This window comes from Ovis canadensis, chromosome 19, assembly GCF_042477335.2.
Source record: "Ovis canadensis isolate MfBH-ARS-UI-01 breed Bighorn chromosome 19, ARS-UI_OviCan_v2, whole genome shotgun sequence".
Taxonomy (NCBI): domain Eukaryota; kingdom Metazoa; phylum Chordata; class Mammalia; order Artiodactyla; family Bovidae; genus Ovis; species Ovis canadensis.
Genome location: NC_091263.1, coordinates 26045609 through 26068775, shown reverse-complemented (window position 1 = coordinate 26068775; position 23167 = coordinate 26045609). Strand labels below are relative to the sequence as shown.

General features: G+C 57.0%; 1 protein-coding gene across 12 annotated transcripts; it reads right to left on the bottom strand.

Annotated features, from left to right (window-relative positions):
• Positions 1 to 169: 169 nt before the first annotated feature.
• VILL (villin like) lies at positions 170 to 20421 on the bottom strand. 12 transcript variants are annotated; one of them, XM_069561460.1, is made up of 21 exons: positions 20205 to 20236; positions 18807 to 18908; positions 15831 to 15897; positions 15612 to 15694; positions 15101 to 15306; positions 13799 to 13907; positions 12473 to 12583; positions 11972 to 12171; positions 11543 to 11621; positions 11352 to 11450; positions 10561 to 10699; positions 10311 to 10411; positions 8250 to 8387; positions 7986 to 8144; positions 7270 to 7449; positions 6606 to 6751; positions 5541 to 5685; positions 1652 to 1837; positions 1414 to 1485; positions 689 to 988; positions 170 to 437 (listed from the first exon to the last, which is right to left on the bottom strand). In XM_069561460.1, exons 5-21 carry the CDS (start codon positions 15241 to 15243, stop codon positions 324 to 326), a joined length of 2421 nt encoding a protein of 806 aa, XP_069417561.1. In that variant the 5' UTR covers positions 15244 to 15306; positions 15612 to 15694; positions 15831 to 15897; positions 18807 to 18908; positions 20205 to 20236; the 3' UTR covers positions 170 to 323. The 12 variants fall into 12 exon arrangements, with proteins under 12 accessions (XP_069417561.1, XP_069417554.1, XP_069417556.1 ...); XM_069561453.1 differs by lacking the exon at positions 18807 to 18908 and adding an exon at positions 19895 to 19961 and having other exon boundaries at positions 15620 to 15694; positions 20205 to 20230; XM_069561455.1 differs by lacking the exon at positions 20205 to 20236 and adding an exon at positions 19895 to 19961 and having other exon boundaries at positions 15620 to 15694.
• Between the last annotated feature and the right edge of the window lie 2746 nt (positions 20422 to 23167).

Sequence of the window (23167 nt, the reverse complement as noted above, 5' to 3'; positions counted from 1 at the left end):
TCCCCTGGGCAGGACGGACCAGTACGAAACAAACCCACTCAAGGTGGAGGGCATGGAGGGCTCAGGCTTTGGAATGTCACAGCCCCCCCGACCCCCAGTCCCAGAGGCCCACTCCCCTAAGAGGCGGACCTGAGTGACCCAGCCCTGAAAGCTGACTCACCACACCTTGTCAGAGCCACTGGCTTTTATTTTAGGGACCAGGAGTCTCCAAGGAGGGAGTGCCAGGAGGGCCTCCTCAGGCTCAGGTATCTGTAGGGAGGTGCCCGCAGGCGGGTGCCCACGCCCGGGCCATCTGGGTGGCACTGGCAGGGCAGGGCCTGGGTTCAGAAGAAGCCGAGCTGCTGCTTCTCCTGCTGCTGCCTCCACTTGGCCATGCTGTAGAACTCCTCCTTGGACTTCCCAAAGATATCTTGGAAATCAGAGTCTGAGAGATAGGCCTGGGGCAGGGCGGGGGCAGGAGAGCGTGGATGCAGAGGCAGGGTGTCAGCTGAGCCCACAACCCTGTCCCACCCACCCCGATGTGCCATCCTCTCCCCTGTCTCTCTGCCCATCACCCCATCTGGAACACTCATCTCCCAGGGCAGCCACCCATGGCCCACCACCTGTGGGTCATGCCCTGGGTGCCTGCAGCTCAGCTTTCCCTGCACGAGTGTGGGGACTAGCAGCAGCAGGGGTTCTGAGCACTCACCTCCTTGTGGGCTGGGTCCACGCCCTCCGGCAGGTCCTTGGCAGCCCGGTGCCTCAGCTGCTCCTGGGGCAGGCCCCCGCTGCCCAGGGATCGGGGGCTGCTCTGGTAGCTGCTGCTGCTGGCGCTGCTGATGGTGCTCCGGCTGATGGTGCTCCGGCTACCGGTGCCCACGCGAGGGCCCAGCTCCGAGAGCGAGCTCCAGCTCTCGGAGCTGTCCTCGGAGCTCTTGAGGGCCCGCAGGGCCAACGGGCCTGCCCTGTCATTGCCTGGCCATCTGGACAGCTGGAAGTTGACGATCTCCTGCCAGGAGAGGGGGCTCAGGCTCAGGAAGCTGGGGGATAGGCTCCCTCAGGAGGCTGCACTGAGCTGCCTGGTCCTCTTGCCCCCAACGCCATTCCTGCCCCTTCCGGCACCTGGCTCCTTCCCTGCTCATTCTGGCCGCTGGGCCATGCCAGCCCAGACCCATGAGTGTGTGTGTGTGTGTGTGTGTGTGTGTGCGTGCGAGCGTTAGTTGCTCAGTTGGGTCCAACTCTTTGTGACCCCATGGACTGTAGCCCACCAGGCTCTTCTGTCCATGGGGATTCTCCAGGCAAGACTACTGGAGTGGGTTGCCATGCCCTCCTCCAGGGCATCTTCCCAACCCAGGGACTGAACCCAGGTCTCCTGCATTGCAGGCAGATTCTTCAGTATCTGAGCCACCAGGGAAGGGGGGCCCTAATACTCACGGCTGTTATCTCAGAGATGGTAGAAACTGCTCCCAGGTCACCCTCCACCACCTCCTTGTAGGACTGGGTGCTCTAGGGGCAAGAATCAGGATGGGAGCTCGATGGAGGGGCAACAAAGGGATCAAGTTCCCTCCACAGACCGGAGGTCCCTGGGCAGGGTGATGATCCCCCTCAGTGTATCAGGGTGGCCCCCTCCTCGTGGATTAGGGTGGGGATGGGGAGTCCAGGTGTCACTCACACTCCATTTGTAGGGGTCCCAGCTGCAGAACCATCCAGTGAAGGTGGGAGGCTCGTGGCCCTGCTTGACCAGCACGATGGGTGTGGCCAGGCTCCTCCCTGCTGGGTGGGTCTTCAGGTACTCCTGGCCCCAGGCCACAGCCTTCTGCTTCCACTCGCTGGCAGCTGCCCCCAACCACAGGAAGATCTGGGCCACAGAGTGGGCCTGGCCTTGGGTGGGTGGAGCTGACCTCTTCCCTCCCAGCCCTGTCCATCAGGTGGTCTCAGAGCTCCCCACACACATCCCAGCCAACCAGACCCACCCAGCAGGCCGGCCACACCCCCACACACCCGGAAACATGCCAGGAGGTTCGCAGGCCTGCATGTATGCAGTCAATCCACACGTATTTACTGAGTCCCAGTGGTGTGCCAGGCACTGTCTTGGGATGAGGAACTCAACCATGGAAAAGACACAGACAAAATCCCTGCCCTTGCAGAGCTTTCATTTTGCTGGGGGAAGCACAAAAATAAGTAAATTATGTAGAGTATCAGATGGAGAAAAACAAGGCAGGGAGAGGAGTGGTGGTCGTGGTGGTGAAGTGGCAGACGGTCACTGAGTCAGGGAAAGCCTTACCGAAAAGATGATGTTTGAGCCAAGATCTGAGGGAGTGGGGGTGGGGGATGCTCTGCGCAGGGGAGACACGCAGCGCAGAGGCCCTGAGCGTGCTGGCGCGCTCAAGGAGCAGCCGGAAAGACAAGGTGGCCAGAGCAGAGAGAGGGAGGGAGAATCTGGGCTGCTGGGCACAGGGCTTTGCTTGTGCTCTGAGTGGGATGGGATCCCAAAGCCCTCCCTGCCACACTCACACAGCGTCCCAGACACACAAACACGTGGCCACAGCTACACAGACACAACTGTCCATCACCACTCAGCCAGAGGGCAAATCACAGCCACACACAATCACCTACACACAGACACAGCTGCACCTAAACACAGTCATACCGGATGGCACAGCCTGGAAAACAGTGGCCGGAAACGCCACTGCATCCGGCCACACTGAGACGTGATCGCACAGTCGCATGAATACATTCACGCAGGCACCCATACCGTCAGCCAGTTTCACAGTCTCTCTTGCACAGCATCATTGCTCCTGGCTGGTCTGGCCACTTACAGCCAGTTCCTTGACCACACAGCCATTACACACAGCTGTCTGAACACAGGCAAATGCATGCAAGCCAACAAATGACAATGAAAACGCAACCATACAAAAACCTATGGGATGCACCCAAAGCAGTCCTCGGAGGGAGATCCATGGTGATGCAGGCCAGCCTCGAGAAAGCCAGAAACTCTGGAACAAACAGCCTAACTTATTACCTACAAGTACTAGAAAAAGAACAAAATCTGAAGTCAGCACCAGCAAGGAAACAGTGAAGACCAGAGAGGAAATAAATATAGAGATCAAATGCAGGTACACGAAGACACTACACACACATATATATACACACAAGCAATCACCTTATGGCCACTACAGACACATCCATACACACACACACACATGCACACACAATCACTTTATGGACACCACACACATATACGTATACACATCAGTTCAGTTCAGTTCAGTTGCTCAGTCGTGTCCGACTCTTTGCGACCCCATGAATTGCAGCACGCCAGGCCTCCCTGTCCATCACCAACTTCTGGAGTTCACTCAAACTCAAGTCTATTGAGCCGGTGATGCCATCCAGCCATCTCATCCTCTGTCATCCTCTTCTCCTCCTGCCCCCAATCCCTCCCAGCATCAGAGTCTTTTCCAATGAGTCAACTCTTCGCATGAGGTGGCCAAAGTACTGGAGTTTCAGCTTCAGCATCAGTCCTTCCAATGAACACCCAGGACTGATCTCCTTTAGGATGGACTGGGTGGATCTCCTTGCAGTCCAAGGGACTCTCAAGAGTCTTCTCCAGCACCACAATTCAAAAGCATCAATTCTTCGGCGCTCAGTCTTCTTCACAGTCCAACTCTCACATCCATACATGACCAATGGAAAAACCATAGCCTTGACTAGACAGACCTTTGTTGACAAAGTAATGTCTCTGCTTTTCAATATGCTATCTAGGTTGGTCATAACTTTCCTTCCAAGGAGCAAGAATCTTTTAATTTCATGGCTGCAATCACCATCTGCAGTGATTTTGGAGGCCCCAAAAATAAAGTCTGACACTGTTTCCACTGTTTCCCCATCTATTTCCCATGAAGTGATGGGACCAGATCCCATGATCTTCGTTTTCTGAATGTTGAGCTTTAAGCCAACTTTTTCACTCTCTTATTTCACTTTCATCAAGAGGCTTTTTAGTTGCTCTTCACTTTCTGCCATAAGGGTGGTGTCATCTGCGTATCTGAGGTTACTGAGATTTCTCCCGGCAATCTTGATTCCAGCTTGTGCTTCTTCTAGCCCAGCGTTTCTCATGATGTGCTCTGCATAGAAGTTAAATAAGCAGGGTGACAATATACAGCCTTGACGTACTCCTTTTCCTATTTGGAACCAGTCTGTTGTTCCATGTCCAGTTCTAACTGTTGCTTCCTGACCTGCATATAGGTTTCTCAAGAGGCAGGTCAGATGGTCTGGTATTCCCATCTCTTTCAGAATTTTCCACAGTTTATTGTGATCCACATAGTTAAAGGCTTTGGCATAGTCAATAAAGCAGAAATCGATGTTTTTCTGGAACTCTTGCTTTTTCGATGATCCAGCGGATGTTGGCAATTTGATCTCTGGTTCTTCTGCCTTTTCTAAAACCAGCTTGAACAGCTGGAAGTTGACGGTTCAGGTATTGCTGAAGCCTGGCTTGGAGAATTTTGAGCACTACTTTACTAGTGTATGAGATGAGTGCAATTGTGCGGTAGTTTGAGCATTCTTTGGCATTGCCTTTTTTTGGGATTAGAATGAAAACTGACCTTTTCCAGTCCTGTGACCACTGGTGAGTTTTCCAAATTTGCTGGCATATTGAGTGTAGCACTTTCACAGCATCATCTTTCAGGATTTGAAAGAGCTCAATGGAATTCCATCACCTCCACTAGCTTTGTTCGTAGTGATGCTTTCTAAGGTCCACTTGACTTCACATTCCAGGATGTCTGGTTCTAGGTGAGTGATCACACCATTGTGATTATCTGGGTCATGAAGCTCTTTTTTGTACAATACAGTTCTTCTGTGTATTCTTGCCACCTCTTCATATACACAGACAGTCACATTATGGCCACTACACACACATACACACACAGAGAATCACTTTATGGACACCACACACATATACATATGCACATAGACAATCACTCTATGGCCACTACACACACACACACACACACACAATCACTTTATGGACAAACACACATATACATATACACACACAATCCCTTTATGGGCACTATACACACATACACATACACACATATACATATACACACACAGAATCACTTTATGGACACTACACACATACATATGCACACAGTCACTTTATGGCCACTACATACACATACGTATACACACACACAGTCACTTTATGGACACCCACTCAGCACTGACATGTCAGCCACAGGCACTTGGCTGCCTGGACTCCCGCGGTCGGAAGGCACACAGGTACCCTGCACCCAGCTCCCATGCACCCAGCTCCACCGCATGTGAGTGCTAGACACACAGGCACAGTCTCCCACAGGCTCCCCGGGACAGAGTCACCCCTGGTGTCTCACCCACAGCCACAGGGTCACAGTCCTCGGGGTCTCAGGGTCTCAGTGTCACAGGTGCTCACCCGCAGCCTTATATGCAGTCACGTGGCCAGAAACACGAAGCCACGCACACTCTCCCCCAGTTAGACAGGCGCAGACCCATCCCACTCACACCCCACCCGGGCACCCAGGTGACCGCACCTCCTGCCAGGCGTCCAGCAGCATGACGTCATACTCGTCCAGGTCCTCTTGGCTGAAGAACACTACTTCTGTGAGGACCAGGGGCCCCGCCTGGCAGGAGCACTCAAACAGTCGTGGCTGGAAGTCGCACACGTCCTCAGGGGGCCTGGTCAGCATGGCACCAGGCTGTGAGGGGCCCCTGGGCCTCTGGCAGCCTGGGCCAAGCCAGCCCTCCGCACAGCACTCCTCCACCACCCCTCCGGGGCTGGGACGTGACGCCTCCTGGGGCAGGAGGTGCTGGCCCTCCTCTGAGCTCCCCCCGTCTCAGGGTCCACTCCCAAAACGCCTGCCCTTCTTCAGGCCTCCATGTGTCAGTGGAGGAAGCTAGGTGATCTGTCTACCCACAGGCAGCTGAAGCACAAGCTGCCCCGTGAACTTCCCGGGGAAGGAGCACCGGGAAGGAGGGGGCAGCTGGCTGAGTGTGGAGGTCGGGAGGGAAGGGAGGAGTCCTGCTGCCCTGGGAGGGAGAAGCTGCTGGCCCCATCCCAGGCTGGGAGCCCAGGAGCTGCGCCTCAGGCCAAAGATGAGAGGAGTAGGAGGAGGGAACCCAGACTGAGAGAAGGGACTGCAGAATGTAGGCGCTCAGGAGACGTGTGGGGAATAGCCAGGTCCCACAGACACAGAGACAGGCACTCTGCTTCCAGAGCCCTGAGAGACCTCACTCTGCCCTTCCTTACCCATTTACACACTACACGCACACTATTCTGGCACACTGCTCACACGCTGTTCCCCCATATGTCCCAGTACCCTGGGGACACCACCCATGGGAAGTGCAGGGTTGGGGGACAGCGCTTTGACCCCAGGCCCTCTGCGAACGGGAGGGTCCAGGACGGGACCATGCAGGGAGCACATTTCTCCAGCAGAGGGCGCGACTGCATCGCTCTCCCCAGCATCTTCCCGCAACAAGTCAGCGGAGAGGGAAGGGTGGGGTGGGCTCCTGGGCTCTGTCTAGTTTCCTGTGTGATCCGTAACTAATCACCCACCCTCTTGGGCCTCAGTTTCCTCCCCTCTTCCCAGCCTTGTCACCTCTTGTTGCTGGAGTAGGGCGCCTGGCCTCCCAGAGCCTCCCAGAAGTCCGGAGGCTCCTGACCCTCCAGCACTATCTCCATGTCTTCCCTGGAGATGATGGTGACCACTGTCCGCGCCATCTCACGCTGGTCACCGCTGCAGCCCTGGAAGGCAGGAAGCTGGGTCAGGCCCTGCAGCGGGAGAGGGCCTCACCTCCAGCCCCTCATCCCCCGCTAATGGGGGCCGGGAGGCCTGGGCTCGTGGCCCACCACACGTGAAGAAGTGTCTTCCTTCCTCCCTGCACCCCCGCCCCCAGCTTCTGTCTCCTCAGGAGATCAAGGTCACAGGACCCTCTCCAGGCTGGAGCACAGGATGGAGACCTCTAGACTTGCAGATCATTCAGGTTTTATGCTGAAGATCAGCTGAAGATCCCCAAGAGACTTGGGGAGGGACGTGGTCCCTGAACGAGGCCAGAAGGAGGGGAGGCGGCCCGGGCCCGGCCTGGCTCTGACCTGTGGACGCCCCTGTCCACCTGTCACGTTATAACTTCCCCCAGGTTCCAGAAAGCACAGGCGGCTCTCTGCCGCCTCCCTCCTGGCCTGTCCGAGGCTGGGCTTGCAGTCAGCCTCCGCTGAGGAATGGACTTCCCTGGGCTGGTGCCCCTGCCCCAGGCGTGGGCTACCTTTCCAAACCAGAGGTTGCAGAGGTTGGCTGTCACCAGCAGGAAGACGTCATTGGAGTTGAGGGCTGAGGCGCGGGCTGGCACCTCCACAGTCCGGGTGTTGTAGCTGTCGGTGCCTTGGATGTGGAAGAGGCTGACGGCGGGTGCTGGGTGCCCCTTCCTGCTGTGGCTGGGGCGCCCCTACGAGAGGACTGGGCCTCAGGCTGAGGTAAGGGCTCCTGGGCTGCCTCCCTCTCCCAGTGGGGGCTGCACTGCCTCGGCACCCAGGGCCCCCCTCATAAAGCTGCCTCTGTTTTCTGGACCCTGTGAGTGTGTAGTGGGAAAATCCCCTCAATGTGGAATAGGGGGCCAGGGCCTTTCTAAATGGATCCCTCACCCCATCTCGGAGGGGTCAGAGCAAGGATCCCCCAGGCCTTAAAGGTGGAAAGTGGTGAGCAGCTGGGTCTGTGTGTGACCCCGGACAAGGCCCCGGCTCCCCTTCTATTTGGCTTCCTCACTGTGCCCCTGTTCTGTGGTTGGCTCTGGGGACGGGAGAGGAAAATGGGGCAGGCAGGGGTCACCCTCAGAGTGCCTGGGCCTCAGAGAAACACCAGAAAGCTGAGGGGTGGTAGGCTGGCCCCTGGCCTGCAGAGGAAGTGTGCAGCCTGGGCATGGAAAGGCCATGGGCACACAGTGGGGTGGGGAGGCCGTGGCGGCAGCAGCGAGGTGAGCCCTACCTGGAAGATCATGAGCTGGCCCTGGAAGATGGCGAGGAAGTGGGGGGGCTCGCTGCCCATGGTCACGTGCTCCTGCACCAGGGCTTCACGGTACCACAGGTCCAGCTCCTCGGCGTTGGCCCTCAGGGCGCTGATCTCGTGTGCCGTGGCCTGGAGGCCCTGTGAGCGGGAGTGGTGAGGGCCCAGCACAGGTCACAGGCCCCGTCCTCGGCTCCTCAGCTTCAGGGCTTGAGGGTGCCCGCCACCCGACTCAGGCCGGCACACCTGCCACAGGTACAGGACGTGCTGGGTGAGGCCCATCCTCCGGTAGGTGTACAGGACAAGGTAGCAGCAGTCAGCGCACAACTGTCCGTGACGCTTGGGGTCCACAGGCCGCCTGCATGAGTCCTGGACGCACCATACCTGGGGAACAGGGGATGGACAGGCACGGGTGGTGCCTCCACCTAAACCAGCCCACTCACCTGTCCAGCCAGGAAGCTCTCTGCAGCCAGAGGCCGGCTGCACCTGTGCAGCAAGGGGCTCCCCCCGAGGTGTGCACCCACCCTAGGCTCTGTGCTCCCCCCACGGACCCCTGGGGCCTACATCTGCACCAGGCTGCTCACAGCCAGAACTCTGAGTTGGTGTGGAGCGCCTGCAACAAACAAGTAGGGAGGACTCCAGAGGCTGCCCCGGCTGCTTCAGGCCACCCCATCCTGAGCCCGCCAGCCACAGCCGGACGAGGGCCAGACAGGTTCTGCACTGCTGCTCGCTGCTCAGGCCAGGGGAGCAGAAGCTGGGCGGAAGCAAGGCCCAGGGGTTCTTGGAGAATTTTCCTGTTCTCAAGTGTCATTTAGAAAAGCAAAGCCTGTTTTAAGACTGAAAGGGAAACAGTCCGTCACACTTAGCGTGATTTCTTTTTCCTGTGGGGAGCCAAGCCAGGGAGACCTCGGTCGAATCCTGGTCACCCACATGGGCAGTGAGTCCACGCTGAGATTCACCTGTGAAGTGAATCTGTAAAGTGTAAATCTTTTCCCACCTGTAAAGTGGAGGTAACAGTGCTCACTTTGATGTAGTAAGAAACAATATCAGGGCATTCTGAGGCCTGACAGCAGTCTCTGGAAAAGACTAGAGGACCCAGCATCCTGCTTCTTGCAGAACAGGCTGACTCCCGTCCCGTGCCTCCGGGAGCTGCACGGCCTCCTGGCTTGGGCCCTGCCCCTGTCTGCCTGTCCCCCGACTGCTGGGGTGGGTGGGTTCGCTCTCTGCCTTGGTACTTGGGGTCTGGGCTACAGACCCCTCCTTCCTGCCTTCCTTGCCCTTATCTCCATTTTCCTGTTTCTCCTTTTCTCTCTCCTGGCTGCCCGTCTCTCCGGGGGTACCCCACCTCTCCCTGACTCCCTTTCTCCTCTCCTGGGCCTTCACCCCTCCCGCTCTGCCCTAACCCCTCCTCCCTCTAGCTTCTGTCTTCTTCCTCTGTCTTCTCCCCCCTCTCCCTCAGTCTCTCCCTGTCCTCCAACCTATCATCCCCTCTCCCTGCTCCCCGTCCTCCTATTCTCAGCCTCTTCCCCGCTCATTGCCACTGTCTGTCCATATCAGGGCAAAAGTTGGAGGGAACCTTGGAGCAACAGTATTTTCTCTGACCTTGGCCAACCTTGAGAACTAGCACCCCCTCAAACAGGGCCAGCTGTCCTGTTCCCATCATCTAACAGCACCCCCACACCAGCCTGGGGTCCAGGTAGGACCACAGATCTAGCCCCATTTTGCAAATTAAAAAAAGGAGTCTTCTAAAATACTGAGTCCTGAAGAAATTAAGGGCCTTGACCAGGGGTGACCCAGTAAGTCAAGAGGCAACCCTGCCCTGTACAGAGCCTGGAAGTAGCCCCCAAACCCTGCATCTCCCAGGACATCTGTCTGAGCCCAGGGTGTGACTGTGTTGAAGGCTGGATGTGTGAGGGTGTGATCATGTGTGATGTAGAGTTTGTACAGCTGCATGTTTGCAACTGTGTACCTAGCTGTGAATAAGTGCAATGACAAAGGTGTATGTGTCTATAATATAATAGGTATGGTTGTGTCAAACATACGACAAAAGGGCACAATTAATTGTCCAGATGTTACTGTGCTGAGTGCCATGAGCGTTACCCAGCAAGTGGCCATTGTTGTGTGTTGTGTGTGACAATACTGTCACACACAGTGTGAGCTGGCTCAGGGGCGGTGTGGGTATATGTACACATGCCCCCGAGGGTCCCTGATTGTGTGCGGACGTGCACCAGGGCATACCTGCGACTCTTTAGCAGCCACATGGTTCACCTGAAGACATCTTCACCCAGCCAAGCCAGTGCCCCTCACCTGTACGCTCCCAGAAGTGTCGTCCACCATCCTGAGCTGGGCAGCTAGCTCAGGCTGGCTGTGCAGCTTGCCCACGTCTAGCTTCACCTGAAGCAGTTTACCTGAGGGTGGGACAGAGGGTGTCTCGCCCCGCTCATCACGCAAAAAGCCCCCTCCAGCCACACCCCTCACTCTTCTCTGGGATAGTCTGGGCCCTGCCCCGCCCACTGCAGCTCGGAGCTCCGCCCCCTCTCTGGCCACGCCCTCTCACCCATCCCACTAAGGTTCTTGTTCTTGCGCTGCTGCCCAGACCACGATCGGAAGAGCTGCTTGAACCCGGCCGACTCGGCGCCGTCGTCCATCACCTCCACACTGGTGTAGCTCGGGTAGCCCTTGGCCTGGATGAAGCTCTGGGGCGGGAGTTGGGTGAGGCATGTGGCCCAGGGGCCCACTGCTCTACTCTACCCCGCGGGATCCGCGGGGCCAGCTGTGCACTGAGCAGCATTAGTTAACTGAGCTCGTGACCCGCATAAGGAGCTGGCTCCGACACTACCGACTTCCCCTAAGTCCCTGAGGACACGCAGGTTCCCCTTACTCCGGGCCTCCGGAAGGGCGGGCTATGACTGCCTTCAGACCCCAGGCAGAACCCTGCCTCCCCTCCTGGAAAAAGAAGGCGGGCCCAGTGCTGGAGAATCCTCAGACCTCAAGGTCGGTCCCCCACGCTCCCTTTTACACATGGCTTCTTGGATGCTCTCTGGTCTTTCCCTGCCAGGGCCTCCAGGGCACCACAAGCCTGTGGCACCCTAGAGAGGGGCCGTGTGTTTCCCTGGGATCTTTGGTCAGAGTGTCTCCTCCCTCAGATAGGGCAGTGGGTCTCCAGGCTTGGACCCCGGGACCGGGTTATAGTCTTCTCCATCAGACAGGGCTCCAAGGGCACGAGGTATCCCCCTCCTGGCCCCAGGGCAGGACTACCCCTCCCTTCAGACCCCAAGACACAGATGTCTCCCATCCTCAGACCCCAGGGCGGCACAACGACCCTCTGAGACAGGGCCCCAGCCTCACCAGAGCCCTCCTAAAGGCAGCCCCTCTATCCTGGAGGCTGGCCAGGCGTCCCTGCCATACGTAGATCTTGAAGCTGCCCTGGTCCAGCATGTAGCAGTTCTGGGATCAGAAGTGGAGCTGGTCAGTGTGTGGTCCGGACTGGGCTGGAGTTATGGAGTGGGTGGGGATGGCTGGGACCAAGCCTGCCTCACCTCCTCCTGAAGTAGGTCTTGGGTCAATGGGCAGGTCGACAACTCTTGGACCACCAGATCCTTGCTCTTCTGGCAGATTCTAGGGGACAGGCATGCAGATGTGGGCAGCTTAGCCCCTTCCTGGCCTGGCTCTACTCCAGCCGCCACCGCCCCTCCTGCGTCCAGAGGCAGAAGGCTTGGGGGCTGGGTTCTCCGCAGCCTTGCTGTGAAGCCTTAGGCAGTGCCCTGGCCTTTTCAGGGCCTCAGTAGCCTTGTCTGTACAATGAGTTTCTCAGGAAGGTAGCCATGCAAGAGTACAGGCTGAGTCTAAGGTACCTCATGGCCTGCGCCAGACAGCCAAGAGCCTTTCCTAGAGGCCTTCCTAGAGGCACCATGTTACTGCAGTAACGATGGACACACCCGCCCTACCCACTCCCAAGGCCTGCTCACTGGTAGAGGTGGACATTGGCCTTCTGCAGCTCACTCATCCTCTTGCTGGGCATGGCGGCATGCAGGTTGCGCACTCTGTGGCCCAGCACAGCTTCCATGATCTCCATGAGGTCAGTGGCTTCAGCCTCATCATCCACCACACTGACCTGTGCACGACCACCACGCTCCCTGTCCCGGAGGCTGTGGGTCAGGAACAGGCCCTGCAGGACCAGAGCTGGAAGTCAGGGCCTCCCCAGCATGCCCCCTTCACCTCTCAGACATTCCAGCTCAGACCCTTCCTGTCACTGCTCAGCTCTGAGGTGGGGGGCCTGGGGAGGTACCCCCTGATCCTGGCATCCAGGGGTACCCCCAGTGCGGAATCTGGACTCAGCTTGTAGGTGCTTCTCCGCTTCTTGGGCAGAGAGCCATGCCCACTTCTTGGGGTGGCTGGAGGATGGGCCCATGGAGGACCGTCCGTCTCCCCAAGCCCTGCAGCCCTTCGTTCCTGGGGTGGACACTGACCCGTGCCTTCTTGGCTGCGCTGGCCTTGGGCCCATTCCACTGGATCATCATCCTCCCCAGGTCCAGCAGGAAGACGTCACTCTTGTTGAAGCTGTGCCAGGAGAGCTCCACCTGCGAGGGCCAGGGTCAGGGAGGAGACGGGGGGTCGTACTGCCTGGACCCTGGGAAGGGCCCGCAGCCAGCCCCTGCCCATGTGAGCAAAGCTCAGGTGTGTCACTTGTGTGCAGCTAGCAGTATGTATGAGTGTGGGGTGGTGTGTGTGGTGTAGGTGTGAGCTGCGTGTAGACACGCATCGGTGTAAGCATGTGAGACCTCGAGGTTCACTGTGTGGGTGTGGCTGGGTGCGTCTCTGGGTGTCTGTGACTACAATATGCTTCCTTTCACAGGGTGTCCGTGACTGAATCTGACACTTATCGGCGCGTGCCCACAGCAGTGCGTGTGTATGTGGACATATGGATACGAGTGGGGCTCACGCGCCCGTTTCTCCATGTATGTAGCTGTGTGTGCTCCTGGGTGACAGTGCTTTTGTGCCTGTGTAGGGGACAGTGTGATCTGGGGCTGAGGGCAATTGTCACCCCAACAGAGGCACTTTTGAGAGTAAAAGTGGGGGCTCTGAATAATTATGGCAGGCTAACAGGCAAAACCTCGGGCTGCATGGTGGCCCTGCATGAGCCAGATGTTCGGTCACTGAATCAGCGGGTGGCCCTGCATGAGCCTGGGAGGGACTGCCTGTGAGTCCAGAACTGCGCAGACAGTAATGTGCACAATTCGGGGGCGCCGTTCATATCGCAGCTGTCAGACCCCTGACTGTTCACCACGCTGGATGGCAGGAGGCCGTCTTGTTCTCACAAGATCAGTATTTTCCATCAATATCCTGACGGAAGTAAGGAGCACTCAAGTCTAATTTGCACAAAGGCTCTCAATAGGCCGAGTGGCTCTGGGGTAGCAGTGGGAGAGGCTGTGTGTGCCTATGGGTGGCAATGATGATGTGTATGAGAGTGTGGGGCCGTGCACCTCCCCAGATCATCCTCTCTCTCATGGTGCTGGTTACCGGGGCCACCCAGGTGCATCATCTCGTCCGCCTCACTGTCCTAGGTCTTAATGTGCTCTGGGACAGACGAGGAGACCAAGGGTCAGAGGAGACATGGCAGAGGTGGGGCTGGAAGCCGGGCTCTGCCTTCTCTCTCCTCATCAGGATGGGCCATTGGGGAATGCTGACTGCCCATGTTCCCCTCACTGCCCCACCACACTCCCACACCTCCCAACACTCCAGGACATGCAGTCCAGCTGAATCCAAGGTCAGGCGGCATCCCTCGCAGCTCTCACCTCAGTGGCCGACACGTGCTTCCCCCCTCGGATGCGCAGCAGTCGCTGGATGTTGTACACGTTGGTCTCCACATGCTTGCGGGCAGAGGCCAGGCCTCCCTTCCTGTAGCTGAGGAGAGCACAGGGTCCCACATGAGACCACAGACCGCCACGAACGGCAGTGAGTGCAGACACGAACATGGGCACGCACACGTGTGGGGACACACATGCCTGTTTAACATGTATGAACATGTGTGTGCAAGCATATGGGGCAGGACTGTGCATGTGCTTATCCATGTGTAGATATGTGGACACATGCATGTATGCATGTGGGTATGTATCTGTGTGAGAATAGATGTGTATGCATGGAATTCACATGACTGTGTATGTGTGTGTAGGTGGACGTGAATACTCACTGATGTGTGCCCACCGGTAGGTCGACATATATGGGCTGGCATGTTTCTGCATGTGCATGTATACATGTGTGCGTGCATTTATGTACACAGTATTTACATGTATTTGGTTCAACAGAATGATCAAATACTGGCAGTTTCCTATGGTTCAATGCATTTGGTAATTAAAAACATATTTGAAGCAATTTACAACAAAAGACATATTTATACTGGGCATGGTAACACAAAAGTGAACTCAAAATAAAACTGGGATCCACTCCTGGGTATACACCCAAGAGAAATGAAAAACAAATGTCCACACAAAGATTTATAAACAATAATGGATGGTGAGTAAACTTATTGCAGTAATCTCTTCACGACATATGCAAGTAAAGCCATTATGCTGTACACCTTAAACTGATACAGTACTGTATATCTCAATAAAAATGGGGGCAAAAACTAGCCCAAACCTGTATACCAATGTTCACAACAGTATTACCCGTAACAGCTAAAAAGTAGAAACAAGCCAAATATCCATTAAGCGATGAAAACAAATAAAATGTGGTAGAGGCACCCATGGCATTGTCTAATTCTATTTAAGTAAAATCTCCAGAAGTGATCAATCTAAACAGACGGAGGGACGGGAGTATGGGGGGAAGTGGGGACTGATGCTAAAGGGTAGGGATATTCTTCCCGGGGTGATGAAAATGTTCTGAAACTGTGGTGATGGATCACACAAGTCTGTGGATATACTATAAATACTGAATTGTGTATTTTATATGGGTAGGTTGTATGGTATGATTTCTATATATATAAAAAAAGCAAACACACCCCAACACACCCCACACACTGTGATGAGGAAGCCAGTTGCCCCAGCTGTCAGCCACCCCACAGCTTCTGGCCCTTTCAGCCCCCTGCCCGTCTCACTCACATGATACCCGAGCGGAAGTAGCTTCGAAAACAGGCGGACTCGTGGCCTTGCACCTCGCGGTGCTGCACGGCGGCGCCGCCCAGCGCCTCCTTCAGCTGCTGCAGGAGGGAGCCCGGCGCGCCCTCCGCCCCCGCTCCCGCCATCTTGCCGATCCAGTAGTGCAGGTCTTTGGGCGCCCCCGGCGTGGCCTTCAGGCGCTGGGGGACCTAGGGCCCGAGAGTCTGCGTGTGTGTGGCAGGGGGCTGAGGCCCCAGGGGCGGGCGGGGTGGGCTGGGGCCCAAGGGGGAGGAGGTAGCAAGGGCTGTGGGGAGACTGGTCAGGTGCTTCCACAGGTAAGAGAGGGAAAATGAGGAGGGAAGGGCAAACAGGTCTCAAGGGCGCAGCAGCCTCCTTGTGGGGTGCGATTCCTGGGCTCCCAGCCTGCCTCTTCCCAGGGTGGAGCTTAATCTGCATCATCAGAGCCCCCAGTGGGCTGTGCCCCTCCCCCTGCTCAGTCCCCCAAAAGGCTCACGTGCTCACATGCAGAACGACATAGCAGTGCTTCTCAAAGAAGTTCCCATAAGCCGGCTCGGGGACTGGCACCATCTGCAGGTTCTGGGAGAGGAGGGTGCCTCGTGAGGACTCAGGAGAGCCCCTCCCCCGACCATGACCCTCTGGGGTCGGGGAAGCCTAGTCTCGGAGACCCGAACCCTCTCTGCCACCAGCTCTTCTCTCTGGTTGTGCTGCTCACCTCAATGATCCATATGTGGAGGTCCCTGTGACTCTCAGTGTTAGGGAGGCCCCACCTGGGGTCCATCCTAGATCAGGAGGGAGTGAGAGAGGAAACAGGAGCTGGAGTCCTCAGGCCCGGGTTGCTTCCACAGGTAAGAGAGGGAAAATGAGGAGGGAAGGGCAAACAGGTCTCAAGGGCGCAGCACCCACAGCTCTCCAAAGCCCCTTCATCATGGCCTGTGCCCCTTATGACGAGGGCTGCATAAACACAGTGCCAGAAAACCAGGACAGGTACTGCAGATGTCAGCACAGAGGCTTTGCAAACAGGGACCTAGCTTGTGGTCTGTGTTTGTGCTCTTGAAAAAAGGCTGAGCTTGGTAGACAGCGATAGGCTTTGAGTCTATGGACCACCCCTGCCAACAGACAGTTCAAAACAGACAGATGTAGGATCTGCAGCCAGAGACAGGCACTGTGGATGGTGATAGGCTTGCAGAGGGTGAGGGCTCTGCTCAGTAACAACAGGTGCTGCGGGCAGGGACAGGCTCTGCCAACAGGGACACAGCTCTTGAATTAAGACAGAATCCTGTAGGCAAGATAGATAGGCTTTGCGCATAAGGCAAATAAGCGAAGGTCTTTCAGATACCTGGAAGGTGGCTGTGCAAAGAGACACAGCACCTGCAGAGAAAGGCTCTGTGTACAAGCACAGGCTCTGCAAACAGGGACAGCTTCCTGAGACCCAAGAAAGGGATGGAACAGGCACAGGTTCTCCTGACAAAGATGAGTTCTGTCGACAGACACCACCTTTGAAAGGACAACCTGTGTGAAGAGACACAGACTGTGCCTGGGGAAATTCAGACAGGCTGGACAAACAAGCAAAGGCTGTGAATGCTGAGAAAGGCTCTACGAACAGTCCTGGGTTCTGCTGGTATGGAGGAGCTTTTCAGAAATGGGGAAGGCTTTGCAAATCTTTGTGGATGGGGACGAACTCTTAAGACAGGGACTTTTTGCAGAAAGGACAGACTCTGAAGATATGAACAGGCACACAGATAGGCAAGGCTCTGCAAACAGGCCCAGAGTTACCAGTCAGAGATGTGCTTCTCAGACAGAGGCAACTCTGAAACAGGCTCTCTAGGCATGGTCAGGCTCAGCATGCAGGGACAGCTACGGGAAACAGCCTCAAATCCTGCACACAGGGAGATGGAAACAGGCTGGGCAAGCTGAGCTCTGCTGAGAGACTTAGGCTCTGTGAAAAGACACAGGCTCTGTAGACAAGGCTGCTAGAGACAGAGTCTTGGCAGACAGGGAGAGGTCTTGCAAGCCCACTCAGGCTCTGCAAACAGACAGCCTCTGTTAACAGTGACGTCTTTAGAAAGGAGCCAGCTGGGAAATCAGCTCTGTGGTCCAGCACAGATGCTCCAGACGTGGGCAAGATATTGAAACAGGGCTGGGTTCTGTAGAGAGCCCAGGTTCTGCAAACAGGGACAGGCTTTAGAAAAGGATGAGTTCTAGAAACAGGTAAAGACTCCATGAATAGGAACAGGTCCTGTTAAAAAGTTCACATGCAATTATTAGGAATAGACTGTGCAGGCTGACATGGGCTCTGCCAACAGGGATGGGCTCTACAGAAAGACAGAGGTGTTCACAGACACAGTGCCCCCTGGTGCTGAGAACTCTGTAGGAGTAAAGCCTGCAGACAGAGTTCCTATCCAGGCAAGTTCAGATAGGCCGTGCAAATAGGCAAAGGCCCTGAAAAACACCCCAGACCGTACAAACGGGGCTCAGGTTCTGCAGATAGAACCTGGCTCTGAAAGAGGAAAAGACTGCAAGCAGGACACAGTCTAGAGACAGAGGTACTTCCTGCCAAGGGAACAGGTTCTGCTGACTCAGACAGGTGCTGAAAACAGACAAATCTTTGAAAACAAGGATAGTGTCTTTAAGCAGAAAGAGATGTCCCAGCCAAGGATGTAAGACCAGCTCTGTAGACAGGGAGAGGTTTGCATGCAGGGCAGCTTTTGCAATTAAAAAAAAAAAAAAAGTATCTTGTCCATGAGGAAAGAGGGACAGACTGTTTAAAAAGACTCAGATTCTCCAAACAGGCTTAGGATAGAAAGAGGCTTGGCAGAGTAGATGAAGATTCTGCAAACCCAGGACAGACTCTGAACGTTACAGCCTGACTCTGAAGAAGGTGACAGACACTGCAGCAAGTGATAGGCTTAGCCAACACAAGCAGCTTGGGTAAATCAGGCCCAAACACTCTCACATTCTTGATACACAGCTGAACGCTTACAAACAAGCCTTGCAAACAGACTGCAACAGCCACTGGCTCTCCAAACAGCAACTTTGTTGTGCTCCATGGTTCCCAGTGCTCACAGGAGAGAGGAGGGGAATGAGAAGGATCTGGGGAAGGAGCCAGCTCCGGATCTTGTTGCATGTCTGCAGGTGATTCTCAATGACCTCAGGCTTCCCTGCACCCCTCCTTCAGAATCCCCTGCCTGAGATTTGTCATTGCTTCACTGGTGGAAGTTCTTTTGACCTCTAAATCCCACCAACTGCAACTCTTCCTTCTTGCTGCTGCTTTGCCTCGTAGATCCAGAAGTCCCTTCTTTCTGAACTTCTCCCCTCTCGTGGCCCTGGTGTGGTGTTCACTCCTCTCCCTTCCCCTCCCTGCTCCACTCCAGCGTGTTGTATCGCAGGAGGAACCGCCTTGACTCTGCATGGCCAGGGGGAAAGGAAGTGGCAGGGGAGACAGAGTTACAGAATCAGAGGCATAGTGTGATGGGGGCCACAGAGAGCGGCCCACATTCCCTAGGTGTTAATCCGGGCCGGACCCAGGCCCTGGTGAGCTCACACCGGGAAACAACCAACCCTCTCAAAGAGGGCCAAGGCGGCCGTGGATGTGTGTGGGGCGGGGAGGGGTGGAGGAGGGAGCCGCCCGGGGGTTCCTGTGGGGCTAGAGCTGCCTCCTCAACCCGAGTTGGAGTCCCCGAGTGCTCACCGCCTGGTCTCCCTCTCTAGAGCACAGGATTCCGGGGCCAGGGGCTTCTCATTTACTGCCGGCTACCACTGCCTGACACCCTGAAGGTCCATCAGCCCATGACTGCGGAGGGGAAAGTGGATGGAGTCACCATGCGCTCTCACTGCTCCCAGAACTGCCGTGGCAGTGCCGGCAGTTTCGGGCAGACGTGGTGACCGTGTAACGGTGGTCTCAAGCAAAGGGAAACACGCAGTGAGGTCAAGGGACAGGCTCAGTGACATTCGGCGGTGACGGGCAGAAGCAGTGACTGCTGACAGCGACCAGGGCACAGGCAGGCAGTGACGAGAGGGACAGACCAGGGGCTGTGACTGGGAAGCAGCGACAGAGGGACAGGAAGCCTGGCTGGCTCAGCAGAGGGGCCACCAAAGCTTCCTGTGGGAGCAAGTTGGGACCGGGCTGGTTTCACTGTGGGGGGACAGCATCACCCCCAAGGGGCTCGCAGGGTGCCCCGATACCCAGTGCTAGCCTGGGGAGTCACACGCTCAGGCTCCCAGGGCCTGAGGCTTCATCCATGTCACCTGTCTTCCACGTGGGTGCTGGGGGGTGGAGAAGGGGTGCTCAAAGGGTGGGGGCCCTCTCCCCCCAGCACCCTCTTCTTCTTCCCCCAGGTGGTCCCTTCCTCCCTAGGGTGCCCCTTCGGACCCACAGGCTCTCGCACCCAAGCATGTCCCCTCTTCCCCTTCCATCACCTGCCTTGAGTGGGGACACCCCCCCCCCCCACTCAGTGCCCTCTCCTGCTGGAAGCCCCTTTCTCTTCCCTGGGGGCTCACTCTGTCCCCCCATGGCCCTCGTTCTCTCTCAGATGCCCAGTTCCTCCTCTGACTTGCTCTTCTCTCCTGGTGCCCCCTCCTTCCCTGGGTGCCCCATCATCCCCCACACATCCTCTCTCCTCTGCGCCCCCTTCTCTCGTGATTCCCCCGCCCCACTGTGTATGCTTCTCCCTCCAGACGCCCCTGTCTGTCCTGTGGGTTCCCCTCCCGTTCAGGTGCTCCCTTCTCTCCTTGGGGTCCCCTCATCCCCCCCTTACCCCTGCCCCCGCCCATCTTTACCCAGAGCCTCCTCTGGGTCTGCTGCCCCTTGTCTCCCCGGGGTGTGAACTTCCTCCTCCTGAGGCACCTGTGAAGGGGCGAACTCCGAGGTCACTTTGCCTGACTTCCAGGAAGTGAGGAGGGGCGCTGCCTGCTGGAGTGGGAGGAGGGGGGAAGGCCTGGGGCCCCCAGGGTATGGACTCTAGGAGACAGACACCCCCATCCTGCAGAAAATCTGCCAGTTTCTCCCCTGCCCCCCACCCCCGCCCTGACCCCGCTCCACCCAGAGCTGCTGTGGTTGCAGCCTCCCTGCCCCGGCCAGTGTTCTCACCTGCTGGCCAGCTCCGCTGCCTCCCCAGCTCTGCCGGCCCCTGGGCAACCCTGAGCCCAGGGACCCCACGTGGTGTGCTCCTGATTCGGAGCAGCCCTCCCACCCTGGCCCCGGGAGTCTCCTCCCCACCCAGCCTACCTGCTGGAAACTGCTCCTGCCTTCACCCTGCCTGTGGGCAGTGCTGGGCTTGGCATGGGGCCCGGCTCTGCCCATCGCCACTGCAACTCAATCCCTGTCCCCGCCTGGCCCAGCAGAACATACCTCAGTGCTTGGCGGGCGGGGGCATTCACGCTGAAGTCAGTCAGTCAGTCAGTCAACAAATATTGACCCAGCTCTCTGAGAGGAGCCAGCCCTGCCCCCAGGGCCACGGCTGGACTGGTGGCCAGAGAGAGCAGGGGCGGAGGCCTGGGCTCTGCTGAGATGTGGACTGTGGAAGCCACCGTGACTTCCCTTCTGACCGCCCCTGATCCCAGGCCACCCCAGGAAACTAAAAGAGGACGCGGGACCAAGGCTGTTTATTGCCGGGTGGGTTGGCAGTCTGGCTTTGTGAGACCCAGGCCACTTCAGAAGGTGGGGAAGGGGGCCAGGGCTCCCTCCTGCACCTCCGCTGTCCTTCACAGCCTAAGTTGGGCTCACTGCCTGGCACAGCCCTCCCCAGGGAGCCCTGATACCCATCGTGGGAGAGGCCAGTCCAGCCCCTGCCAGGAAAGATGCCTCTCCCACGTCTCTGCTGCCCCTTCCTTTCCTTCCTGATTGTCGGATGTGGGAGGAGCTGGAAATAGAGCCTTCCAGAAACTCCAGGGTCATCATGGCCTCAGTCCCAGCTACAGTGCAGCCAGTGTGGACTCCCCTTCCAATGCAGAAACACTGCTGAAAGCTGCCATTGACCCCAAGACCCTTTCTCCATGTTCAGTGCTCACTGCTACTGCTCCCTGTCACAGGTTGGGGCGACTCCAGGACATCTAGGCCCAACTGTGCCTGGGAGGACGTACTGCCAGTGTGTGACTGTTTCACAGATAGAGTTACTGGGTCCCTGTGTATGAATGGAGGCCCGTGTCACAGGGCACTTGGCCAATACCTGTGCGTGTCTGACCTCATGTGTGGGAGAATGCCTTTTTGAGCCTCCGTTCCCTTTTGGGACCTGCGTGTGCACAGCGCATGCATGTGTGAGTGTGGCTCTGCCTACCTGAGCACCTGTTTCCTGGCCCCTTTTGTCCGGTGTCCAGCGAAATGCTGTGAACTCACTTCTCCCCATCTCATCTCAGCTTCTCTGCTCATTGTGGTTGGTCTTTGTTCCTCATTCCCTGGAAATGTTTCCTTCCTAGGTGCCACAGTCCGAAAGCTGGGGGTTGACTCCCTGTCTTCACCTTACCACCGGGCCCTACAGCCAGAGACTTGCTGACCACCCCTTCCCCTTGAATCAGCCCCCAGCCCAAGTTTTTTCCCCGCTGCACCGGCTGCTCCACAGTCTCCTTTGGGGCCTTTCAGCGTCAGGAGCGGAGCTCAGGCCTTTGCTCTTGTCGCCTTTCTATTTTCTTCCCAAGTTCCTGTCCCCAGGCTTCAAACACCATGGAAACGCCAGCGTCCCTTCTGACCCCGACTCCCGGTCTTCCCAACCCCCCTCAGCATCCATCCATCTCCTTCATCTGGTCACGCTTCTCCTGGCACGTCTGCCTTCACGCTGGACATCCACGTCAGGCCTCGTTCAGATCTACCTCCTCACAGCCTCTGAAAAGGGCAGAAACATCTAGCTGGTTGCTCCAGGCCCCAAACCTGGGAGCCATCCCAAGTTCCTCTTCTTCCCTCACACCCACCAGGCTGGCCAGTGGTTGGTTCATCTGGGCTCCTGGGCCTGGCCAGCCTGCTCTGGGAGGCAGCCTCTCACACTAGTCGGTACCCTGAGCTCCTGCATCAGTCTCTCTGGCCCCTATGTCCTTCTTCCCACCATAGCCAGAGAGACGGTTCAGCCATAAATCAGATCATGCCACTCTCCTGCTTCAGATCTTCCACTGGCATCCCTAAAATAATATCCCTAGTTGCCTGTCCGTTTGGCTGCATCTCCTATCTCTCTCCCCAGCTCTATTCTCTCCACAGCTACAGAATTCCTGTGTTTCTTATGCCAACCTCATCCTAGTCTCTGGATCTTTGCACTTGTTTCTTTTGCCGAAGGCCTCTCTCCTTGATCTGCCCGTTGTTCCTTTTCCACGTTCTGCACTCAACCAAAATGTCACCTCCTTCCACCTCCTGTTGTAGGCAGGGTAGGACAGCCCACCTGGCACCGTGCAGCCTCAGCAGCTTAGCTTGGGGAGGCACAAGGACCTCTTCAAGACCCCTCCCCTTAGAAATCTCTGGGTCTGGGGGACCTAGAAGAGCTTGGGTGGGCATAACTGCCCTACTCCAGAACAGCCTCCCCTGTAACCTGTGAGCCCAGAGAGATGGCAGTGGGCCCAGGGCTGGCCTGGGGCCTAGATGAGCAGCACTGAGTTGTGTCTGGTGTGGACAAGCTCCATGGGATCAGGCCCTGGACACACCGAGAGGACACCGAGGTCCTGAGCAGTGCTCACAGGCAGCTAGGATGCTACAAGGAGGCAGTACCGGCCTCTCTCTTCCTCCTCCTCAGAACAAGGAGGGGGCGCTGCCACCCCTTCCTCTTGCCCGGCCACCCTCCCACACACCCGGGCTTGGAGTCTGAAGGACACTGAGCCTGGTTCTCCTTGGCCAGCACCGCTCTGGCCTTGACTGCCTCCGCTCTCGCCCTGCAGGGTCCGAGGGTTCTCAGCAGTACGTGGTGCTCCCGCCCCACTCCCCGGGCTTATCTCCTAAGGCCCAGCCCGCCAGCTCTGCCTCGGTGTTGACTTAGGCCTAGAAGGCCGGGAAGGCGGCGACGAGGCCGGAGGCCGGCCTGCTCCAAGCCCCGCCCCCAGGTTACCTGCTCTCTGGCTCCCCGCTCCATGTCCTGGGGC